The sequence below is a fragment of the Vicia villosa genome, linkage group LG4 (genome assembly GCF_029867415.1).
Source record: "Vicia villosa cultivar HV-30 ecotype Madison, WI linkage group LG4, Vvil1.0, whole genome shotgun sequence".
In the NCBI taxonomy this organism is placed as follows: domain Eukaryota; kingdom Viridiplantae; phylum Streptophyta; class Magnoliopsida; order Fabales; family Fabaceae; genus Vicia; species Vicia villosa.
Window position 1 is genome coordinate 191,335,301 of NC_081183.1, and position 24,651 is coordinate 191,359,951.

The 24,651-nt window shown below is 29.4% G+C and overlaps 2 protein-coding genes across 3 annotated transcripts; one reads left to right on the plus strand and one right to left on the minus strand.

Moving 5' to 3' along the window:
* Window positions 1–3,766: 3,766 nt before the first annotated feature.
* On the minus strand, window positions 3,767–5,189 carry LOC131596499 (uncharacterized protein At4g06744). 2 transcript variants are annotated; one of them, XM_058869159.1, is made up of 2 exons: window positions 4,172–5,189; window positions 3,969–4,104 (listed from the first exon to the last, which is right to left on the minus strand). In XM_058869159.1, exons 1-2 carry the CDS (start codon window positions 5,052–5,054, stop codon window positions 4,097–4,099), a joined length of 891 nt encoding a protein of 296 aa, XP_058725142.1. In that variant the 5' UTR covers window positions 5,055–5,189; the 3' UTR covers window positions 3,969–4,096. The 2 variants fall into 2 exon arrangements, with proteins under 2 accessions (XP_058725141.1, XP_058725142.1); XM_058869158.1 differs by having other exon boundaries at window positions 3,767–5,189.
* Window positions 5,190–21,255: 16,066 nt separating this feature from the next.
* On the plus strand, window positions 21,256–24,167 carry LOC131596502 (uncharacterized). The gene is made up of 2 exons (XM_058869161.1): window positions 21,256–21,514; window positions 23,538–24,167. The coding sequence occupies exons 1-2, from the start codon at window positions 21,392–21,394 to the stop codon at window positions 23,910–23,912; spliced, it is 498 nt and encodes a 165-aa protein (XP_058725144.1). The 5' UTR covers window positions 21,256–21,391; the 3' UTR covers window positions 23,913–24,167.
* The last annotated feature ends 484 nt before the right edge of the window (window positions 24,168–24,651 follow it).

Here is a 24,651-nt window from a genome sequence, read left to right on the forward strand (position 1 = left end):
TGGACAATTATTTTTAAATTAAATTTAAAAAAAATTGGAGTACCAGAATGTAGTTAATGGAGTTAGTGCGACTAAATGACCTAAATATTAATTCTATTTTATATTTTAATTTTTTTTTTATATTTGATAAGATATTAGTGGATAATTAAATTTAGTCAAAAAAATTATGGAGTACCACGATGAAGTTTATGGAGTTAGTGGCTAAATGAAAAATAAATCAAATTTATCTTAATATGCTTGTAGAATTATTAATATATTTAATTAATAGGAATTTACCTTAAGGTTATGTTTGGGAGTTTGGAGGCGATGAGAGTGGAAGGCTTCCAAAAACGAAATTTAAAAAAAATATAGAAAAATATTTGATATTTTTTGAAAAAATAATTTTGTTTAGAATGATAAAAGAGTCATTATTATTACTAAATTTTTAATTTTCAGAATAATATAACAACATATTTAAAAAATTTATGTAAGCAATTCAAGACCCTCAAAAACCCTCCTTTAATATAATTTTTGAGTTTCCCTATTTTATCGGGTTTTGGTGTTATGAATAAACTCAAACCCTCCAAAACCCTCCTACCCAAAATCTTTTTATCCTTTTCACCAAATTCTTCCTATTTTCCAAAGCCCTCCTCTCTCTTCCTCTCCAAACTTTCAAATAGAGCCTAAATGAATCAATCTTTAATAATAATAATTAAATAATTTAAAAATGACTATATTATCCCAAATTTTGGCTCCAAAATTTAACAACTTTTTTATATAAGATAGAATAATAATAATAATAATAATAATAATAATAATAATAATAATAATAATAATTATTATTATTATTATTATTATTATTATTATTATTATTATTATTATAGTCAAGATAGTGTTGTTTGTTTTTAATATCTACTATTATTTATATTCTATTAAAAATGTAATCTATAAGGTTATCTTCTTTCTTTCTGGTCTATGTTTCTATATGTTCATTATATATTCTTAACTATTTTTACAAGGTGAATTCTTATTTACCCAACTTAAAAAGTTGGGTAAGGTTACCTTTAGTGTAAAATGCATTGAAAACATCAAACAATTATTCTATATAATAAATAATTAAATACATAAAAATTAAATAGTGTCATCTGATTGGTTGAAGGTACACTACCCATTTTTTTTGTGATGGGTAGAGAAATTGTCCCCTTTTTACCATCTATTTCTGGCTATTCCAAAGTTTTTTCAGCAAACCAAATGTTTCTAAGCCGTCAAACAAAGAATCCAGTTTTTCTTTAGTTTTCTAAATGTTGGAGTCTTTTATTTTGTACCAAAAAAAGTATTGTATCATTTGTGATTCTATGTGACATGTAATAATCATGATTTTGATCACATTGCCTTCAAAAAATGATTTTGTTCACATTGAGAGAATATTCATCGTGCATCCGCAATGATTTAGTTCAATCCCCTAATCTCTAGTGTCTCTCATGTAGAAGTAGATTGTTGATCCTTGTCCTACATGCATACTGAAAATCATATTGATAAAAAACAATTGAATTTTGCTTCAACTAGGAAGATTTGGTGATTTTTACTTTATACATTTAGGAATATAACTATCACCTAAAAGGTAATTGAAAGCACACACTTCAGTGTCTCTTTGCTAAATAGGTTCTAAACTATGAGCTTAGTAAGAGTAATTGAGAGAGAGAGAGCATATATAGATGATCAATTGATAAGAAAAAGTAGGAGCTTTTTTGTTTATTGTGGCAGCCAAGACAAATAGAAAGTAAAAAAGTGACTTAGGCACCGCCGCAATCTTGTGCTTATCCTTGCAATATCAGTATATCACAAATTTAGGGACCATTTACTTTTGAAAAGTACCTTTTCTTTGCAATTTTTGTTTATTCTCCTTTAAGGTTGTTCAATGTCCAACCATTTTTTCTTCAATAGTATATATTTATATTTATGTTAATTTGCAATCTATTTATGCGATAGTTACTAATAATTAGGCTTTATGCGATAGTTACTAATAATTAGGCTTAGGTTGGGTACTCGTAAAATATACTAATGATAATTTTACAAGTGAGTTCTAATAAAGTCAAATTCAAATTATCTTTTAGAAATTAGAAATTGTGTGTTTGTTTTGCTTTCGCTCTTCTTCTTGTATAGTATTTTTGACTCGTCTTACACGAAGATCCGTCAAAAACAATTTAATGTGATTGTCCTTGATTCATAAAGTCGCATATCCTTTTAATGGTGATTGGGAATCAAGTTTAATGGTCTAAATCTCAGGTCATGATATCTTCAGTCAACCATAAATTTATTCTCTATCATATCTCAATTAGATATTACCCTACACTAGACTTGGACATAATCATCATGGTCCATCAGCTATTTCAACTGACCTTATTCTTCTAGACAAATCATTACGAACTTCAATATTGAGTCCACGCTAAATTAGATCGATTCAAGAACCTGAGGAAGAAGAAACTAAGCCACTATCACTAGGTGATTTGTTCCTTGAACTATCACTAGACAAACTCGCATAACTACTGAAGAACCCCATTTCTACAAATTGTCAATATACTCTCCTCATACCCCATTTTGAACTTTGCATGCATTTAGTTCACAAATCGCACATCTCGACATTATTTTAGGATTCTATGACCCTCCTAGATGAGTCACACTCTTGAATAAACATCATGAAAGAAGAAAGGGAAAAATAGGTGTTATTAGGTTTCGTGAGCGTTTGTTCAAAATTCCAGACTAAAAAGAGAGAATGGCGCAAAGATACTTACTGAAAATTTATAAGGTAAAGTACGAGATGAGAAAAATGAGAAAGAGAAAAGCTTATTTATAGGGTTTGAGTGACAAACAAAATGACAGGCGCATTTAAGAATACCATAATAGGGTTGCAAGAAGTAGGGATAGATCACGAGTGTCTCCTATTTCTAAGACGTTTCTATCATCACTACTAGGGGAAGTGGAGCAGTCAAGCAACCAACAGACATTGGTCAACCATGATCTCAGGATGCCATGCCTCGCCCAAAAATGAGCATGCGTAGAGGCATGTCAGTCTCAGAAAAGCATTTCGCCTTTATACATCTCATGATTGAGGAGTTGCCTACATGTCTGGTTTCTTGATATGACTTAAGTAAATATTTTGTCCTTACACTACTACTGCTTGAGGAGTTGTGTACATGTTCGGTTTCTTGGTATGATTTAGGAAAGCATTTCGCCCTTTTACAACCTAGACTTTAAGGGCTTTATAAATGTATGAGTTCTTGGACCGGGTTCTTGAGTGGACTAGATTCAACCCGAATTCCATGAAGTTCGCCCTGATTAATGATTTCTCTAGAAGAACAAGACTGAGTTGTAATAGCTGATGGAGCAGGTTATTTATGTCGACCCAAGTCTAGCTCGAGGCAACATATGATTGAGATATGATAGAGAATGCATTTATGACTGATTGAGGATATCATGGTTTGGGATTTGGGTAATCATGTCTGATTCATAATCTCCATTAAGAGGTCATACAAATTAGAGACAATCACATTAAATTTTTTCTAATGGGTCTTCGTGTAAAATAGTCAGAACTGTTATATAAAGAGAAGAAGCAACGAGAACAAACACTAAACTCACAAAAAAAGATTTTGACAAATATTTTACTAGTTCTTATGGGTAGAATTGTCAATGTTGTATCTTTACTAGCACTCATTTGAAAAAATTTCATCAATTAAATTCAAATAAATAAAATATCGTTGGTTCGAACTCACATCATCCATACACCCTGTTGATAAAAAGTTTAAGGTTTCCGGTCATTATTATCATTTGCATACATTGACTTTTAAAGTAGAAACATATAGAAAATGTTCAGCACAATTATTATACATTACACATGATCCAAAAAAAAAGCAGATAAAGAATTGCAACACAAATGTAATCTAAGGAATAGAAGAAACTTGAGATTTTTGAAATGGAAACTTACAAGGAAAGAAACTATGAAACCACATAAAAGGACAAATCTTTGGTTTTGCAAAGAACTCAGCACACTCAATCACTGATCTTTGAAAAGGAAGATCATGAATACAATTCCTCCCAACATCAAGAACACCTCTTTGAATCAACATCCTACAAAAAGGTCCCACATGAGTAAAATAGTTATCAGACAATGAAAAATTCACCAAGTTCATCAAACCTGCACACACAATCTCAGGAACAATTCCATAAAACATGTTACCAGCCAAATTAACAACCTCAACTTTCTCAAGACAGCTTAGAGAAAATGGTAAAGGACCAGTAAGTTGATTATTTCCAACATCAAAAACTACAGCCTCTTGAAAATAACCTATCTCATGAGGCAAACAGCCTGTTAATTCATTGTTTAGTAAAACAACTTCGGTTAAACCCGACAAAGCCTTCGGAAGATCCCTCGGTATCGGCCCGACGAATTTATTGTTAGCCAAAGTGAGCAAGAATATTGAACTTGAAGCTAAATTTTCAGGTAACTTTTGAGTGAGAAGATTGTCATTGATGAAAAGAATCTCAAGGTTTTGTGTGAAGATCTGCTGTGGAACTCCACCAGAGAAGAAATTGAACCTTATATCCAAGAAAGTTAAACTGTTCATACCAAGAACAGCCATTGGAAAAGGACCTGAAAATTGGTTATTGCTTAAATCAAGCTCATAAAGATAAGGAAGTTTGGTGATCTTAGAAGTGATTGTGCCAATGAAATTATTAGAATTTGCATGAAAAAGAGCGATATCAGGAAGTTTATCGATAAAGCCATCGAGCGTTGAAGCACTAAGATGAAAGCCATTGAAATCAATAGAAGCTAAAGCAATAGCTGAGGTGTTATCTGGTGGATTATCACAGTAGAAGCCTTTGTAGTTGCATATATCAGAACCTGTCCATGATTTTGTAACACCTAATGGATCTGAAGTGATCAAGGACTTGAAGTTTTGGATCACTGGATAGACTATGGCTAGTCTTTGGTCTGCAAATATTAAAGATTGTGCTTTGAGGACAAAGAGCATGCACAAAGTTGAGAATAATAGTTTTGCAAAGATGCTATTCATCATTTTTGTTTCTGGTTTGTTTGGTTTTTTCTGTTTTGATTCAAAGGTAGCAAGCAGTGATAATTAGGCCATGTTTGGAGTTGCTTTATGTATATAAGCAAAATGATTGGGATTTTGGGTGGATAGTAGTCCAAAGAAAGAAGTGATATACACATGGTTTGTGGTTGGTTATATATTACTAACTATAGCTATTGCATTACTTTTTCGTCACATGGACGTCATACATGTTAGATTATGGACATGATATATATAGAAAACAGTATTTTCCATGAATGAATTCTTTTGTATTATCTTTGGTACAAAGAATGTCAATTTTCTGTAGTAGTTGTTTCACTCGTGGTGATGATGTACGATCATATATAAACAAATATAACCTCAAATATATAATATTACTTCATTCAAATATCTTTGTCTAGTTCACAAATTATATCTTGCAAATATGGTTGAGAACAAATAGAAATTTTTTCATAGAGTTTGCTAAACAAATATTAATTAAAGGAGAGGGACAAATAAAATTTTTCTAGCTTTTGAACAAACAAGCGAGACTCCCGATTTAACAAATTAATCAGTACTAACATATACTATTACGGAAAACACATATGATAGCGGGTTGTGATATACCTATAATGACGGTTGTACGTCAGTTGTTAGGTAGTGTGTGATTGTATGTATGCTGGTTTCCACCACGGGTGTGTGACCGTGGTGATAAACTAGGTAGTGCGTTACCTGTCACAACGATTATCTTAAACAACTGTATTTAGGTCATGGGTTTGAAACCCAGCAACAACAATTTTATTTAGAATAAAATTAACATTTCACTTCGGTTACAAAAGATAACCGTTGTGGTATGTATACTTGAGTTTATTATAAAATATCATAATTGCTTCTTTTTTTCTACACCTCACTAAACATATACAACCATTAAAAATGATGTAGAAGATAATAATCTGATAAATTTAATTATTCTTGTAAAACAACTTAAACGAACCACAATTTTTTGAATTGCATGCATCTCGTAATTCATCTCTCGCTCTTTAACATATAGAATTTGGTTCAATGCTCCAAATTCTTCAAAGCAACAATTCATTCTCTTCTAATTTATTTTGCAAAGTATCAATATGTTGACTAATCAGAGTCATTATCATCACTATCATCATCATTATTTTAATCGATGATGATGATGAGTCAAATTCTTTCAATAAATTTGATGTTTTGCAATATAAACTAAAAGAGAATGAACTGTTGCTCTAAAGAATTTGGGGCATTGGACCAAGTTCTATGTGTTAAGGAGCGATAGATGAATTACGAGATGCATGCAATTCGAAAAACATTGATGGATCTAAGTTGGTTTTCAAATATGACTTAATTTTTAGATTATTATTTACTAAATCAATTTAAATGAATGCATGTTCAATGAAGGTTAATAAAACAAGTAATCTACATACGATATAATAAACCCAACTGGATCTTCTAAGAAATATTTATCAACAACAACATATAGAAACATTCACAATATTTATCAACAAAATACAACAACATAACAACTCATAAAATGTTTCACCAACGTACCTTTATTGAAAAGATTCATGGAATGATATGAAGTTGATCTACTTTGTGTTGCTGTGAAAAAAATACAAGGTGGATGAAGCTTCCACAGTAGCTTCATACTTTTTGTATTGTTTCTCCATAGTAACACAAACCATTTGTGAACCACACCCATAGTATGTGCCTTTTTGAGTTAATTTTTTTCATTCACTTTCCCTACAAGTCAAAAAATACCATGCCAAATATCAACAGATTTGGAAACATAAACTCAATCAGATTTGGAAACATAAACTCTTGAGCCATATTTCAAAATATAAACAACTTTCAGATTGTTAACCTGATTTGGAAACATAAACTAGCATGACATCAACAACATGTTAACATAAACAGAAACATAATCCAAGTAGAGATAACCCAAAAAAATAAGAAAATCACGCCAAATGAAAAACCCTCTTTAAGAAGAACTAGTATCATACATGGACATATATGAATAACTTAGAAGAAAGATTAAGAAGAAGAAGCGTATGAACTTGATTACTTTTTTGTTTGAAGAAGCTTATGAGGACGAGTTGGAAGAGAGAGAGAGATGTTAAGGTTTTGTTTTGAGAAAATGGAAGAAAGCGTGTGAATAACATGGACGAAAGCTTATGAAGAAGAAGAAGAAATATAAATCATATGAACTCGACTACCTTTTAGTTTGAAGAAGCTTATGAGGACAAGTTCCCTTCACGTGGAAGAGAGAGATGTTAGGGTTTTGTTTTGAGCGTGACAGATATTCTATGCTGAAGCTTGTTAACTTCACTTATATATATTTAAAACTTATCACCACAGTTGTTAACAAAAACCGTGATAAAATGTAAGTATCATTCACAATGGCTTTTGGTAATAGTTGTGGTAATAAGTATTTTAATTTTAATATATTTATAAGAGTATAAGGACAAGCCTTTTGTAACGAAAAGAGGAAAAATTGTTGGTTCTAGGAATCAAAGTAAGTAACCTTTCATCTATCACAATAGTTGTTATTTAGGAGTGTGATGAAATGTATTTTAATAAAATAATAAAATTTAGGCGCACGAAAATGAGTTATTACTACAATTGTTTAAACGGTCGTAGTAATATGGTGTTATCAAAGGTATATTTTGTAGTAGTGAGTTCCTTCACGTAAGGTGTGAACAAGGACAACCTGCCACTCTTTATGAATAAGAGATTTGATATAATCCACTAGAGGCACATAATAATGAGTAGAAGACACACCCTCTTGAATAAACTTCAAAGTCGTTTGAGAGTCAGACTCACAAATCAATTTCTAAAACCAAGATTCCAAGAAATATCAAGATCATGAGAAATGGCTTGAAGCTCGACATTAATATTAAAGGTGAAACAACAACTTCATGCAAAACCTATATTTCCTGCAGGTGCGTATTCATCTGAATCTTTAGATATGTTGGTCGGGCCAAAGAGCTTCCCAGCAGTCAGTTCCACCAAGGGCCAGAGAGGCAGAGGCACGTTGAGTATACCTATCAAGAGTCACCAGTTCTTCCTCTAGGGAAGACCCAGACAAATTGGCCAAATATGCACAATCATCTTCCAAAGGAAGGGTTCGACGGACTCTGGAGGAACGGAAGATCGACCTCGTCAGCAACAAACACGTAGGAAGACCTAACAGATTCAGAAGCATCAAAAGCGTATTAAAGTAGCTTCACTCCTTACCAGCCATATTCCTCGCTTTATAAACCGAAACTGTACTTTATCCTTCATATGATCTACACAACATCATAATCAAAGATAAGCGTGAAGAAAATTATAGACATGAAGGGAAAGCTATTTTTCGTACCGTTCAAATATCTCATCGATGAAATAGCTTAAATGCTCATATTTTTAAATAAAAATAAAATGTCTTTCCTTTCGCTCAAATATTCCAGTGATGGGATAATTCACACACTCAATTATTTAAATAAAAATAAAATATATTTTCTTTCGGTTAAATTTTCCATAGTTGGGAAGTCATAAAAAAATTTCAAAATTTAAATTTTTTCATGTTTTCACATCGGTTACATATTTAACTGACGTGATGTCTTATTAGGAAATGTATATTTTTTTACTAGTGACTATGTTTTTTTTAATATTAAATTTGTTAAGGTTAAAACTTGAAATCATGTCACTAAGACTAGGGATAAATATGTTTTTAGTCCTTATAAATATGCGATCCTGCATTTTTAGTCCTTATAAAATTTTCCTTCAATGAAAAGTCCTTCTAAAATTTTTATGTATGTAATTTCAGTCCCTACTGTTAAACCAATGTGTATTTTTGAATAATTATTTTGCAGATATGTTCATAATGTTTTAAAAAGTTTCTAGAAAAAAAAGGGACTCAAAATTTAATTTTTAAGTTGAGATTTTCATTACTTTTATCATTATTTTTTGAAATTTGAAAAATTCACGTTTAATTCTTCTCGTTTTAAAAAATTCTAAAACTTGGTAAATAAATATTATACAGTATTCTAAACTTATATAAAAAAAAATTATTCAAAAATTTAAAAATTAAAGGAAAATTAATCAGTTTTTAAAATTTTAGAAAATAGCAGGGACTGAAATTGGATGAATAAAAATTTTAGAAGGACCATTCATTGAAGAAAAATTTTATAGGGACTAAAAATGCAGGGTCGCATATTTATAAGGACTAAAAACATATTTAACCCCTAAGACTATATAAAGCTCTATTGTAATCATAGTTCATACAATATAATTCACTATATTTCAATATATAATCTTGCAACACATAAAATTGAGTACTCTAAGCCACAAAAGCATATGAGACAGTTGTTGTTTCTGAGTACAAATACAATCCCTAACTCTAATAAGTAAACAAAGTCACCGTCCGTTGAAGATCACATAAAAAAACCTCCACCAATCATAATATATTCAACTACCATTTACAACTCTTTATCCAATCAAATAAATATTTGTTTTATATGCATCAGCTAACACATTTTCATGACAAAAAATAATTAATAATATTCATGCAAAATAAAAAAAAATTATAAATCTCTTAGTTATGGGAAAAGATATAATGTAATGAGATAGAAACAACAAAAATATTAAATTTAAATTGCAAATCATCAAATAATAAAAATAGAATATTTACCAAATAAAAAATAACATGTAATTTTTTTCATAATACTTGGCAGAAACAAATTTAAACATATTTTAAAATGAAACAATTTATTTTTACAAAGCTAGAACACTAACTCCTTTTTAAAAAGAAAAGAGTCACCCATTCAACCAAGAACTAACTCCTTTTAAAAATAAAAATAAAAGTCAAAATCCTTAACTCCTTTTGAAGTCGATAAACATATTTTGCAATTTAAAAAATGTAATTGGAATAAATATTGAAGTAAATTTTAGGTTGTCTTTGAAAATAAAAAATAAATTATAATTAATTAAAATAGTCACATTTTTAACTATTTTTTATTTTATTTTTCAAAGTAATGTGAAAAATTAGTTGTTTATACGACTATGGAGTATTATCCAATTTGATATGGTATAAAATATATATAGATATACATATAAATTTGAAATAAGTTACTTAATTGTAAAATAAACAATGATCTTATAAACTTAAATAATGTTGATAAAAAATAAAATGAGTATTGCAGTGATAGTGACTCGTGAGATGGAAAATTAGTTGTATGCATGACTATGGAGTATTATCCAATTTGATAAGGTATAAAATGTATTTAGCTATACATGTAATTTTGAAATGAGTTACTTAATCGTAAAATGAACAATGATCATATAAACTCAATTGTATTAAATAACTGTACAAAAAACAAAGAACCCGTGAGATGGAGAAAGACAACAAAATAATTTTGACATTTAGAAATAAAGATTTTATCTTTCAAATAAAGACAATTGTTGATTAAAATAAAATATATATTGTCCTTATAATGATCCGTGAGATGGAAAATTAGTTGTTCACACTGCTATTGAGTATTATCTAATTGGGTTAAATATGTTTGTGGTCCTCATAAATATTTTAAATTTCATTTTTAGTTCTTCAAAATATTTTCTTCAAAGAATGGTCCTCCTAAAATTTTTCATCCACACTTTTGGTCCCTAATACTAAAACTGTCGCTAAAAATCTCTCTAATTCGCTCGCTAATTAATAAATTGTTGCTAAAACTGTTGCTAATTCCGTCGCTAAGTTGTAAAAATCATCGCTAAGTTGTAAAAGGGACAAAAAATGTGCATAAATATTTTTTTGGAGGACTATACTTTGAAGAAAATATTTTGATGGGCTAAAAGTAAAATTTGAGATATTTAGGAGGACCGCAAACATATTTAACCTTATCCAATTTAATAAGGTATAAAATATATTTAGATACAAATGTAAATTTGAAATGAATTACTTAATTGTAAAATGAACAATAATCGTATACACTCAATTGTATTAAATAACCATTCAAAAAGAAAAAATTGTGTGAGATGAAGAAAGAAAAAAAATAAAAATTATCTCTCTCAAATAAAGATAATTATTAATTAAAAATAATTTATTAATTTCATAACTATGAATTATTTTTAAATATTTAAATAAATAATGTTTTAATAACCATAAAATAGTTATGTTTTATGTGGAGACTAACTTTTGTGTTTTAAAATTCAATATATTTTAGTTTTCTTCTTCATTATATTAAAAAAGGGTTCAATGTTTTATTATTTATGCTTAAAAAAATAAAAAGGGAAAGAGAAAATGGAGAGAAAAATTTAAAATGAAAGTGAGAAAGTGAAGAAATTTAAAATTTGAATCAAAAGAAGAAAATGAAAAGTAAAAAAGTTGAAATTAAAAAATGACTAAATGTGATCGAGCTGCGTGTTATATTATGGTCTATTTAGAATGAAAATAATTGACTCATTAACTAATTACTAAATAATTTCTTATGTAGTGTAAATTTATTAACCAAAGGGTAATTTAAAATATTTCCAAAAAAAATGGATAATTTAGAATATTTTCTAGTATCTTCTATATATATATATATATATATATATATATATATATATATATATATATATATATATATATATATATATATATATATATATATATATATATATATAAAATAAAGATTTAGGTTAAACATATAAATAAAATTAATTATTTTTTATAATAAAATAAATAAAATAACTTACAAAACTTATAACATACATGTAAAAAAAAAAAAGGGTTATTTGTTGTTTTTTTTTTTTTTTTGTAGTATGATGTTTTCTAAAATTTTATAGGTGATTATGTTAGGAGTCTTACTTTCAAGAATATATATTTTGAATATATGTTTATAAGTGGAAGCAATATGCATATCGATTTTATAGAATTGAATTAAGTTTACTATAATTAAAGAATGATATAGAAAAAGTTTATAATAGTGTTGAATTTGAGATTATATGTTAAAAAGATAAGAGAAAAGTATTATTGATAATATTTTTGAGTAAATATAAAAGACTCAATAGTAATTCATAGTTATAGAGATTGATATAAAATTATGTTCTTCAAAAAAATATAAAATACAATGTCTGGCATAATGTCTATGAGAAGTTAATTACTTAGCAGACAAAATAAAAATAAAATATAAATTATACAAGAATCGATAATTCCATTTGATACAAAATCACTTACGTCTGGAGGGCGTTAACCCAATAAAAGAAAATCCATTCTTAATAGTCAAAAGTATAAATTAGTCTTAGTTGAACCCTCATGGTTCCATTCCTCTTTTCCTAATACTATCCATGAATTTATATTCAAGATTCTCGGTAGAAGAACTCAACTCTTAATAGTTAGAAGTGCAATTGGTCTTATCTGAACTCACTTCGTCTAGTGTCACTTTCCTAATACTACCCGTGGAGATTTGATCAGGACTCTCTTGAATCTAAGACACCTCTCGCTTTAACTCAAGCACTCTCCAATTATTTGGACAATAACAACAGTATAAGAATGATGAAACAAAGTTACATCTCAAAACAAACTATATCTATAATATAAGAAAATTAATGGTTGTGGAAAAGTCAAAAATACCCTTATTTAATTTTTTGCCACCACATCAAAATTGTGGTTTTTTGATTTTTACACCATAAAGTTCTTAAACTTATTATTAAAATAATACAACTCTTATATTTTATCAAACTTATCAAATCTCTCTTCATTGTCTATTTTTTTTCTCTTTCATCACTTTCTCACTTCTTTTTTCCACAAAAAAATCTATTATTGATATATATTTTTTTATATACGAAAAATGGTATTTATGATCGAAATATTTTTTAGTCAAAAATGATATACGAAAAAAATTTATTCAAAAAATCTTTTATTGATCTAAATATTTTTATATACGAAAATTTAATATTGATTCAAATACTTTTGTAAATGATACCTAAATAAAAATAATATTTGTATATGAAAAAAATATATTATTTACGAAAAATGGTATTTATGATCCAAATATTTTTTATTCAAAAATAATATACGGAAAAAAATCTACTATTGATCTAAATATTTTTATATACGAAATTTACTATTGTTCCAAACATTTTTGTAAATGATACCTAAACAAAAATGAAGTTTGTATACGGGAAAAAAATCTATTATTTATCTAAATATTTTTATATACGAAAAATGTTATTTATGATCCAAATATTTTTTATTCAAAAATGGAATAGGTCAAAAAATCTATTATTGATCTAAATATTTTTATATACGAAAATTTGATATTGATCCAAATATTTTTGTAAATAACACCTAAAGAAAAATAATATTTGTATATGGAAAAAAATCTATTATTTACGAAAAATGGTATTTATGATCCAAATTTTTTATTCCGAAATGGTATACGGGAAAATAATCCACTATTGATCTAAATATTTTTATATACGAAATATACTATTGATCCAAATATTTTTGTAAATGATACCTAAACAAAAATGAGGTATGTATACGGGAAAAAAATCTATTATTGATTTAAATATTTTTATATACGAGAAATGGTATACGAGAAAAAATCTATTATTGATCTAAATATTTTTTATACGAAAATTTAATATTGATCCAAATATTTTTGTAAATGATACATAAATAAAAATAATATTTGTATTATTGTTTACGAAAAATATTATTTATGATCCAAATATTTTTTATTCAAAAAAGGTATACGGGAAAAAATCTACTATTGATGTAAATATTTGTATATACGAAATTTACTGATCCAAATATTTTTGTAAATGATACCTAAACAAAAATGAAGTCTGTATACAGGGAACAATCTATTATTGACCTAAATATTTTTATATACGAGAAATGGTATTTATGATCAAATATTTTTGATCCAAAAATGGTATACGGGAAAAAATATACTATTGATCTAAATATTTTAATATACACAAATTTAATATTGATCAAATATTTTTGTAAATGATACCTAAACAAAAATAATATTTTTATACGGAAAAAAATCTATTATTTACGAATATTTATGACCCAAATATTTTTTATTCAAAAATGGTATACGGGAAAAAATTTATTATTGATCTAAATATTTTTATATATAAAATTTACTATTGATCCAAATATTTTTGCAAATGATACTAAACAAAAATAAAGTCTGTATACAGAAAAAAAAACTATTATTGATCTAAATATTTTTATATACGAGAAATGGTATTTATGATTAAATATTTTTAATCTAAAAATGGTATACGGGAAAAACTCTATTATTGATCTAAATATTTTCGTATACGAAATAATCAATTATTTATCTATTTTTTTTTCTTTTTTAACATTTTTATTTAAAATAAATGATGTATCCAAATTCGTGTAACCGAACAGAACCCGTGCGAATGCACGTGTTTATTACTAGTTCCTTTATATAAGAAAGACAATAGCGAATAGAGTTCCACGATACAAAATAAAAAAGACTCAACTAAAACTCTTCTATAGAGTAGATTTTTTCTATCAATTTCTAATTCTTCACAAAAGAGATGAACTCCTTACATGATCACAATTATCCAACTCCAAAAGCCCAACCGTGTTTCTTCATGAATTTGGCTGCAATCTCAAAAGTGCACAAACCAATCCCTCATTATAATTATTGAAAGCCTGATTGGTTAATTCTTGAATCCTATCAGAAATCTTCAAATTTCATTTTTAATAAACTGATTCGGATAAAAACTTCATTATTTCAGAAAGTGCAGTTTCAATAATCTCATGATTGTACACATAAGAAAATAAACTATTAATTCAAAAATCACAAGAGATCAATCTTCAATAATGTTGATTGCCAATCTGGATTGATCATTTCTATACTTAATCTAAATCTCTTTATTATAAAAAAATCAATCTTCCTGCATTTAATTTATATCATATCTTCCAAACAATACACACAACCAATCAAATCTTCATTATGATGATTGAGATCCTGGATTGATCTTGAAGAAATAAACATTTTAAAGGAAATCTTGCTAAAAATATATCTTTTCCAAATCCAAACTCATGCTAACAAACTTATATCTCTGATATAACAAAAAAAGAAACAAATCTTAAAAGGACAATATACACTTCAATTTATCTTGCTCTCCAAGTAACCAGTACGAGACAAGATGTCTCACAGATCATGGAACATTTGGCTTGACATCTACCCACGTAAAATAATTATGAACCTTATACAAATCAAATAAAATATTTAGTTGATATAAATCATAATTCTAAATTTTCAAGTAAAGGATTCAGAATAAATCTCTTGATTAAATCAAATTCAATCCCGTTTCCTTTAAACCAAAAACTACTTATTCAATCTGATTTTTAATTGGATATCAAAGAAAATAAATCTCCTTTAAATAAATCTGCTCCAAATCTTTTAATAAATGCAAATTCAAATTTATTATTTAAATCATATTCAATTAAGATATTCTCCAAATAAATATATGATTTAATCAAATATTTGACCAAACTAATTTGGATTAAAATGTTTTTTTCTATACGCAACTTCATCAGACTTTTTGAAGAATTAAAACTGACAAATCTTGAATAATTTTAAAGTGAATTAGAACTAATCTGTATAGCACGCACACCAAGATGTCACACAACATATTCCAAATATCTTGCTCAGCGAGGTTCTTAAAACCAAATATTCCTTTCAAGCAACGTCAGCAAAAACTTGGACAGAACAAACCTGAATCAACTCTTGTAATAACCTCTAAAATCAAACACAAAACCAAACGAGCTAATATGTGCTAAACAACTTTCGCGATATCTTACTTTCTATTTAGCCTCTAAAAATAAGTCAATCCAAACGTAATAACAAACTCCCCCTTTGACTAATTTTTAGGCAAAGTACATATAACACAGATTAAACATTTTTTCAAAGAAAGGCACCACAAATAATACACAAGAAACTCAAAGAGAAGTGTGGTGTGCCTTTTTCTCCCCTTATTTTCCTCAAAAGAGACAAAGGATAGAGTATCACCAACAACTAATTAGTGGAGAAACGACCAAATGGATCCAGAAACCAACAATGCATTAGTAGATCCTGCCAACAAGCAAGATGTTATGCACGGTCTTGCTGACATTCTTCATGACATAATAATTAGAGTGCAGTGAAAACAAACACAACGTTAGCTAAATCCACTATAAGCATGAGCTTACAGATACCAACATCACACAACTTCTTAGGAACACCAGATAGAAGCAATAGCCCTTCTTGCATATCACCATCTCCCAGTAATTGCCTCGAAATGGGAATTAGTACCATATAACAAGAACATATACACCACATATCATAGTTGAAGATCAACATTTCAGTAGCAGTAGCAATATGTTGAGATGAAGAAGCTCTAGCAGATTTGGGAGACCACACTTTTTTAATGAGACGAGACTATGTCTTGCATGAATAGAAGCCTTTGAGAATATGACTTCTCATAAGCCGATACAGTAATTCTCCATCAAAAACCAGACCGGTTTCATCAACGAGTGCAATAATGTGTATCACAATGTCAACAATACTTTTCCCAACATTTAACATGTAACTAAAAGTCAAAACACTTGGGGCAACACCAATCTCATCCTCACAAGTAATAATGTCTTTCTTTTAAACAGTCAAAGTGCCACAAATTAAAGAGGGAACACCAATAGGTGCCTGGATGCCATAAAATTCAGCATGTTTAACAAATTACCAAAGAATACATTCTCCACATTTACTAAGACCAACATCCTTATTTACACCTTCATTGATAGGGATAGTCTCAACATGAATTTCATTGTTCTCAGGATAGAAACCTCATAAGCACAGACAAAATCATTTACAGCATCACTAATGTTGTCACTCACTTTATTCACCGCATCATCCAAAACTGACCGCAGCTGCTAAAAATTCACCTTGATCGCTACTCACATGTTAGATCTCAAACCAACTAGATCCACCAACAGATCAAAGTCTATCAAAAGGAACCAAAAGACCACCACTAATCTCTAAAACAAGGCAAACAGTCGATCCACTGTAGAGAGGACAAAGTTCTAAAGTAAATCCGTAAAGATGCTAGAGTTCACCAATTTATTTAAAAATCATTTATAGACAAAAAATGGTCTTCTCCTCCTTCTCTTTTACTGAAATTGTAATTCTCTTAAAAATAAAAATTAAATAAGTGTTTATGTCCTTTAAAATTACTTTGAGGAAAATTAATATAACTTGTCATAATATTTATTTAGTTGTCGAAAATTAAAATATTTATAAAAATAATAGTAAAAACAAAAAAGTTTCATTTTTTTTCATTTAATTAATAGATTTACTTGTTTTATTTACTTGTTTTTTTTTTAAATAGATTTACTTGTTTTATTATAGCACTTTTACTTTTGCAACAATTACAAAGAGAACTTTGTCAAGACAAGACTTAAAAATAAAAGATAACATATATTCTTTGTATTAAGTATTGAGACAAGATCCTATTCATTTGACAAAATTGAAAAGTAAAGTGAAGAGAAAACAAAAGGAACCCAAATTGCTCAACTACTCCCATAATAATTTGGAAGAAATTAGTAATTAGTTATTCAATGTCTGCACTGTAACCAGGCATAACCATGCGTTCCAGCTCAAAAAGATATATTATATCTAAGAAAGCATATGTAACTAATTAACTAATTTTATAATTAATGGTGCAATACTAAAGTTCATCTAAGCAGCACTATCACTTTTTGAAAGTGTGGATTATTGTAGCAATTAATTATTTGGCACTAATAGACTGTAGTATAATATCTGAGAGATGTCTACTCGCATTTAGTTATAATATATTTTAAAAGTTATATTATCAAACAATTAAGATTGTGTCTAACCGAAGATATTAAACTATCATAATATGACGAAATCTTATTAATAACATATTCATATTTAATATTAGACAGACATAGTATAAAATTATATGAAAAAAACTTATTAAAAAAGTTTACTTTATGAAAAAAAAGAAAATTGGGAATAACTCTTTATAACGAATTGATAAATTTGGTAGCATAGAGAAATGGAGTAAGTGGGTTTATCTGAATGCCGCCGTCCATGTTTGTGGGGTGCTAGTCATTTTGCCATACATACTACACTGATAGTGTTTGGTGAGCAATCAAATTTTTATAAAATGTATGCAGCATCATATGTAACTCATTAAAGAACATAAAGCACAAAAATAGGGCAACCTAGAGTTTAGACTCCACCCTAAACTCTCCGAACATTTCTAGGGCGTATTAAATTGAACATCACATTTACTCACATACTGAGAGAGGAGTAATCAAGAAGTATTGATATTTAAAATTCTTAGCTCAATCCAAATAGACCTCGAACATATTTTGACGTTGCCTAAGAGAAAGTAGGCCTTGACCCTGAGCTGAGTCGGTCAACCGACGTTGGACGTGTAAGAGATGAAAAAAAATCAAGGCTGATATGCTTTTCTTATACTCCCACCAGTATTAGAAGACTTTGATATATGTCAAACTCATCGGATGCAATTGAAAGAAGACAACTCCCAAATAATTAAGAACGCCTACCTCAAAGTTGTTGAAATGAAGACAATGGCCTATCAAGGAAAACATGCATTCATGAAGAGAGATAACACACGTCAAACTTCATGCATATGTTAGACGATACGCAACGATTTAGAGGGGTGTGAATAGATCTCTAATGAAATTTTCTTGTTTAAAAAACTATTTTAAAATTTATATCAACTATAGCAAGCAAAAATAATTCTAGATCGACAATCGTCTATCCCGAACCGTTATTGAAAGGGTTGGATATGCGTTTAAACCGTAACGAACGTATTCGATTGATGAGAAAATTAATCAATATGTTTTCAACAATAACGTTTGAATAAAAGCATACAATGATAATCGACTTTCAATAAAATATTAAACAAAAACTTAACTTAAGAAATTTATCGAACACTTAAGGCCTGCTTGGAATGAGTGAAATACACACAAGAGAAATAGCTGAGAGAGAGTAAGCAAAGAAATGCTAAAGTTTATCTGCTTGGTATTGCAGGGAAATTAAGAAGAGAGATTAAATTTATGTATGGCGCACATAGTTTTTCTTCTCTCCAATAATGCGAAGAAAGAGGAGAGACTGCCTCAAACAATTCATCTTTCCTATTTTGCCCTTACATCACTTGTGAGTTACGTTGACTGCATTATCATATTTATTTTAGATAAGAAACTTAATTGAAAAAATTTCTTTGTAGCATTGCTCTTGTTTTGTAATAATAAAATTAAGTAATATCATAAATTAATTTAATAACTTATTTGTATTTGTTTAAAAAATTATAAAGTTAAAATTAATTTATTAGATAAAATTAAACTAATTTAATTATTTATTTATGTGAATAAATTTTATATGTAATATTGTATATTTTTCTAAAGGTATTTGTGTCTTTTCAAAAATTATATACATCTCTTTCCCTTCTATCTCTCTTTTCTTTCTTTTATACCAAACAATACATCAAATCTACTCTATTTCTCTTCTTTTTCTCTCTTTTCACCTTCTTTCTCACATCTTTCTCTTTTTTCAATTTTTTCTCTCTACCAAACACACCCTTAGTGTGCGATCAATTATGATCAGATTTTTCTTTATTTTCGTTGATATGAAAATCCAATTGTAATCTTATAGATTGTAATCAACTCAACAAAAATAGTTTAAAAACATAAAAAATGAAGCCCCTTATAACCTTTGAAATTGAGCGGAAACAATTCTAGATCGACAATCGTCTATCCCGAATCATTATTGAAAGGGCCGGAAATGCGTTTAAACCGTAACGAACGTATTTGATTGATGAGAAAATTAATCAATATGTTTTCAACAATAACGTTTGAATAAAAGCATACAATGATAATCGACTTTCAATAGAATATTAAACAAAAACTTGACTTAAGAAATTTATCAAACATTTAGTGTGTGATCAATTATGATCAGTTTTTTCTTTATTTTTGTTGATATGAAAATCCAATTGTAATCTTATAGATTGCAATCAACTCAACAAAAATAGTTTAAAAAACATGAAAAATGAAGCCCCTTATAACCTTTGAAATTGAGGCTACTAACCATCCTTCCATGTCCAACTGCAACTCCTTCATTCAAATCTTCCATAACCATCTTCCAAAAAAAAGTCTATTAAAGGGTAAACAAATACATAAGAGAAATAGACTTTGATTTTTACCTCGAAAGAAATGATATTGATAGATTACATGAATAAAAGCCACCATAAAGACACTACAATGACATCCGAACAACGATTAACAATAAATGTTTGCATAAACAAGAAGCAACGGTAGAAAAACAAATAAAGAATTCTTTGACCTCAAGAGTTAAAAAAAAGGGAAAAGCCAACCTTCAATCCGACTAGATTACACAAAAAATAAAAACTTTATAATCAACAATCTAAATCTCACTTTGATATACTTAAACACTCAAGTACCCTAAAAAAGATGGTCATCATGACTGTCTGACCTAAAATCATGCGTCAAGTTTTCCTCTATTAAGCATGGCAGTTACGAGAAAAGATTTCAATGCGCCTATTACTAATGCAACAAGCTTCCCCTTAGAGTCTTTCCACTTCCTTCATTAGGAGACCAAACAAAAAATTTGGTGGACAGTCAAAGATAATCCAAACCACACATCTATTGCTTTAAAAACTAGTAACAAAGATTTAATGGTAACTATTATTAACCGTTCCAAAGGCTCGTGGACAAAATTTCAATCACGAGGTCCAATAAGGATGACACAAGCAACAAATAGGAGCATGTGATACCTCATCCAAACACAAAGCAAGCGATCATGGCCTATGACCTATATCACATTGTAAGATCTAATTGAACGATAATCCACACAACAAGTCGATTTAAACGACATCGATCTAACCACCCATTCTATATAATCTCCATAGTCTCTAATTTTAGGTATGTTTTCCACATCCACTCTAAAATGATTCTCAAATACTTTATTTAATTGAGTGTTGGACTGTTTATTTTCATTCCACTTTATCGCATCGAAAACAAGTGGGCTTAATAAACAATACTCAGCCCATCTCTAACCCAACTTTAATGATGTCAGACTCTTGATGACGTGGCTCAAAACAAAGAAAAAGACCAGAAGAATGTGCTAGAAAGAAACAAAGAACCATATTCATTTTCATTCTCCAACTCTTCATTACATCTTCTTCTTCTTCTTCATTGGATTTGGGTTCCTTCTTCTGATTGTGATTAAAGCGAAACACTAGAAGAAAATATCTGGAAAAAAATGGACGCTGATTTGATGGAAACGGAAGCTTCAAGCTCCGGTCAGAACAACGACATTCGTGAATTACTCACATTGGCTCGCCAACTCATCAATCAAGGCAAACCTTCTCAAGCCCTTCAAGCGGTAATCTTGTTTCTATTCCTCTTTGATTTCAACATTTTGATCGAATAACTTGTTTGTAATTCGTCGAATTTGATTAATTTTAGGAAAAAATTAGGGATCATTTTATTTTGCATGCTGGAAATTCTTGGGTTTTCATTTGTAAAAACTAAAAAGTAATGATTTTTATTTGATAGCTTTGTTTATTTTTTTGTATCAAACATTTGGGGATTTGAAATTTGTTAATGGGTTGTTGTAATTGCTGTATGTTGAATTTCCTTGTAAACTTTTCTTTGGGCTGAAATGAAGTAATGAACTATTGCTGGTAACTTCACTTAACTAGTGAATAGGAGTTTGAAGTGTGTGGTTGGATTATAGCTTTTTTGCTTGTTTGTTTTCAAAGCACCTTTTCTTTGAGATCAAGCAAAACCTAGCTGTTAGGAGTTTTGTTTGGGAGATTTTAAAATAAATAGAGGAAAATGGGAGATTATCATGCGAATTGTCAAATCCTTGCTCATAAAGTTTATGAAAGTTTTGAAGATCTTAAGTTTTATGGTGTTTGGATGATTTGAAACTTCTAAAAGCATGTAGTTTTCCCCTACTTCACCCTTATTTTGACTTTGGTTTCTTCCTCTTGCTAGCTCTTTCAATTTCCTAACATTTTTTAAACTATCAACCTAGCATTGCCTTGGTGACATTCATACAAGTTTTAAAAGAGTACAAAGTTTCTTGCCTTATCGAAATGGAGTCTTATAGCATCTATAGAGTGGTTCTTGATAGGTTTGGGTCACCATACATTTTCTTGAAATGTTATTTAAACATCAATCTAGAACACCAAAGTGCGACTTTTTAAATGGTTAATGACGTTCAAGCATGTAGATAACGCTGTTCAATGAGTGGTTGCTGGGTATATAAAAATTGAATTACTCTCTAACCATCAAATGAACTTAATTAACCACATATTTGAACACTATTAAGGACAATTTATGGTGTTCTGACTACATGTAGATTTGAGCACTTGAAAATCAAGGCTACTCATGTTTAAGTTTGTGGTTAATAAAGTTCAAATATGTGGTTAACATGTCGAGGAATATGATATAATATCTCTGAAACATGGGTAGTTCAAAATTCGTGTCGTAACCGTTGTGTTTGTTGCTCGTATGGTAAGTACTGAATACGCACTAAAATGAATTTGTAAAATAATTAATTTTATGATATTGATACTTTTCCTATTATATTGTACATTTGTTTTCAATTTCGTTCTATATATAGAATAACATTCGTCGACACTTATTATGTAATTATCATTTTTTTTTGGTTACACAATTATCATCTTTTTATCCTAATTTTCTTGATTTTGTATATTTATTTCCTAATTATGTTTTGATTTGTTGTGATATAGTAAACTATGAAAGACATTTTTCTTGCATTTATTTTGTTAAATGGTGTACTTTTGAATTTTGCATTTTTTTTACATACCGTTACCTTAGTTTTTCTAAGAATCACGTATTCAGCACCGTACCTGTATCCTTGCAACTTAGTATAGCATCTATTAACCAAGTCTAACACTTTAATAACCACGTCTATGAACTACATTTATGTACATTTTAAGAGATCGTATTTTCACTCATGTTATCCCTTTATCCTAAAATGCAATGATCAGTTTTGGAACATGTTACGGTTTTATCTCTCATTCTCGTGTTTCCAGAACCTACATTGTAAAAAGTGGTTTTTGAATCAGCTATTCAAGCATTCCATAGAGGTCATTATGTGTTCTTCTGATGTGTGAAATTGATAGGAACTGGTTCAGATTAAGGGTGAAATTGTCTAGACTCTTCATAGTCCCAACTCTATATGTTCTTATATGTGATGTCATTTCTCTGGAAAAATGTGTGTTTGTGTCGGTATCCGAAACTGATACCGACACTTGTTATTATGTTTAATTTTTTTTCTTCAAATTATTACCAGTGTTAGTGTCGGTGTCGTGTTTCCGGTGTCTGTACTTATTGTGGGCTGGTGGCTGATATTTTGCTTATAATTTAAACAGGTGGTTGTAGCAGTGAAGAATAGAGGTGGGGATGAAGCTGTATTCCAGTCCTTGGATCGCGCACGCGAGCTCTATAAAAGTAGACTGCAACAGAACGCCGCAGCTGATCAGCTGGCATCTTTGTTTGCCGAGTGTGCCATTGCTGAAGTTCAGCCAGCACTAACTGAACCATTAACTGAACCATCCGCAACTACCATTACCAACCCTCCATCAGTTACCACAGATGCAAACGGGACATCCATACTGGCAGAAAGTGGCAGGATGCAAGTAGTATTAGACGCAGGTTCTGATGGAAGTAGTTTCATCTGTTTGAAGTGCGGAGGCCTTGTCAGTATCCAACGCAAAGACGAGCATTATGCATACTGGTGTTGTTAGTCTCAACTCAATGCTTGGATATATAAGGTTGTCATGGTGCAGTTCATTATCAAACTTGGTTAGTCTCCTTTCGAAGACTCCGATGATGTAAACAATAGTGGCTTAGTTACCAATACAGAAAAGACCAACTAAAGGTTTTGTGACTCTAATGTTACATTGGAACCAACTGTGCCTTTAGTGTGTTTTTCTGTTTCATTTTGCTATGAAGTTTTGATAAAGTAATGATTACAAACTAATAGTATACTTTACTTTCAACTTGTTTTTTGCTTGAGGATTTGCTGCACAAATGGTGAAAGTAGAGAAATTTGTTGGCAAAGTGTAGGTTGCCATTGAGATTGTTTAAGGATACATATCCAGTAATGAAGGTGAATTTCTTTTGGTATCTTTTTAATTTTTCAGAGCTCTCTGAGATATGTATGACCACGTGGTTCTTGTAAAGGTACAATATTGATGTGTCAGACATGCCTTTAGACAATACCTTAACTTGAATCTTAGGCACCTCCATCTTTGGCTCCTACACATCAGGCTCCTGAGGCTGAGGCTCACTAAATCCAGTCTGGATTGCTCGTATCCTATGTTGATTCTTTTGTCTAACTGATGCATCGACTAAGTCTCTATTGCCTGTATCACGAATTCTCGACATATTATTCTTATCTATTGCTAGAAATTGATCAAAACATGTAGTGTGGTGCGTGTTTGAATTCTATAACTTGAATGATACTAGTAGCATGAAAAAAAA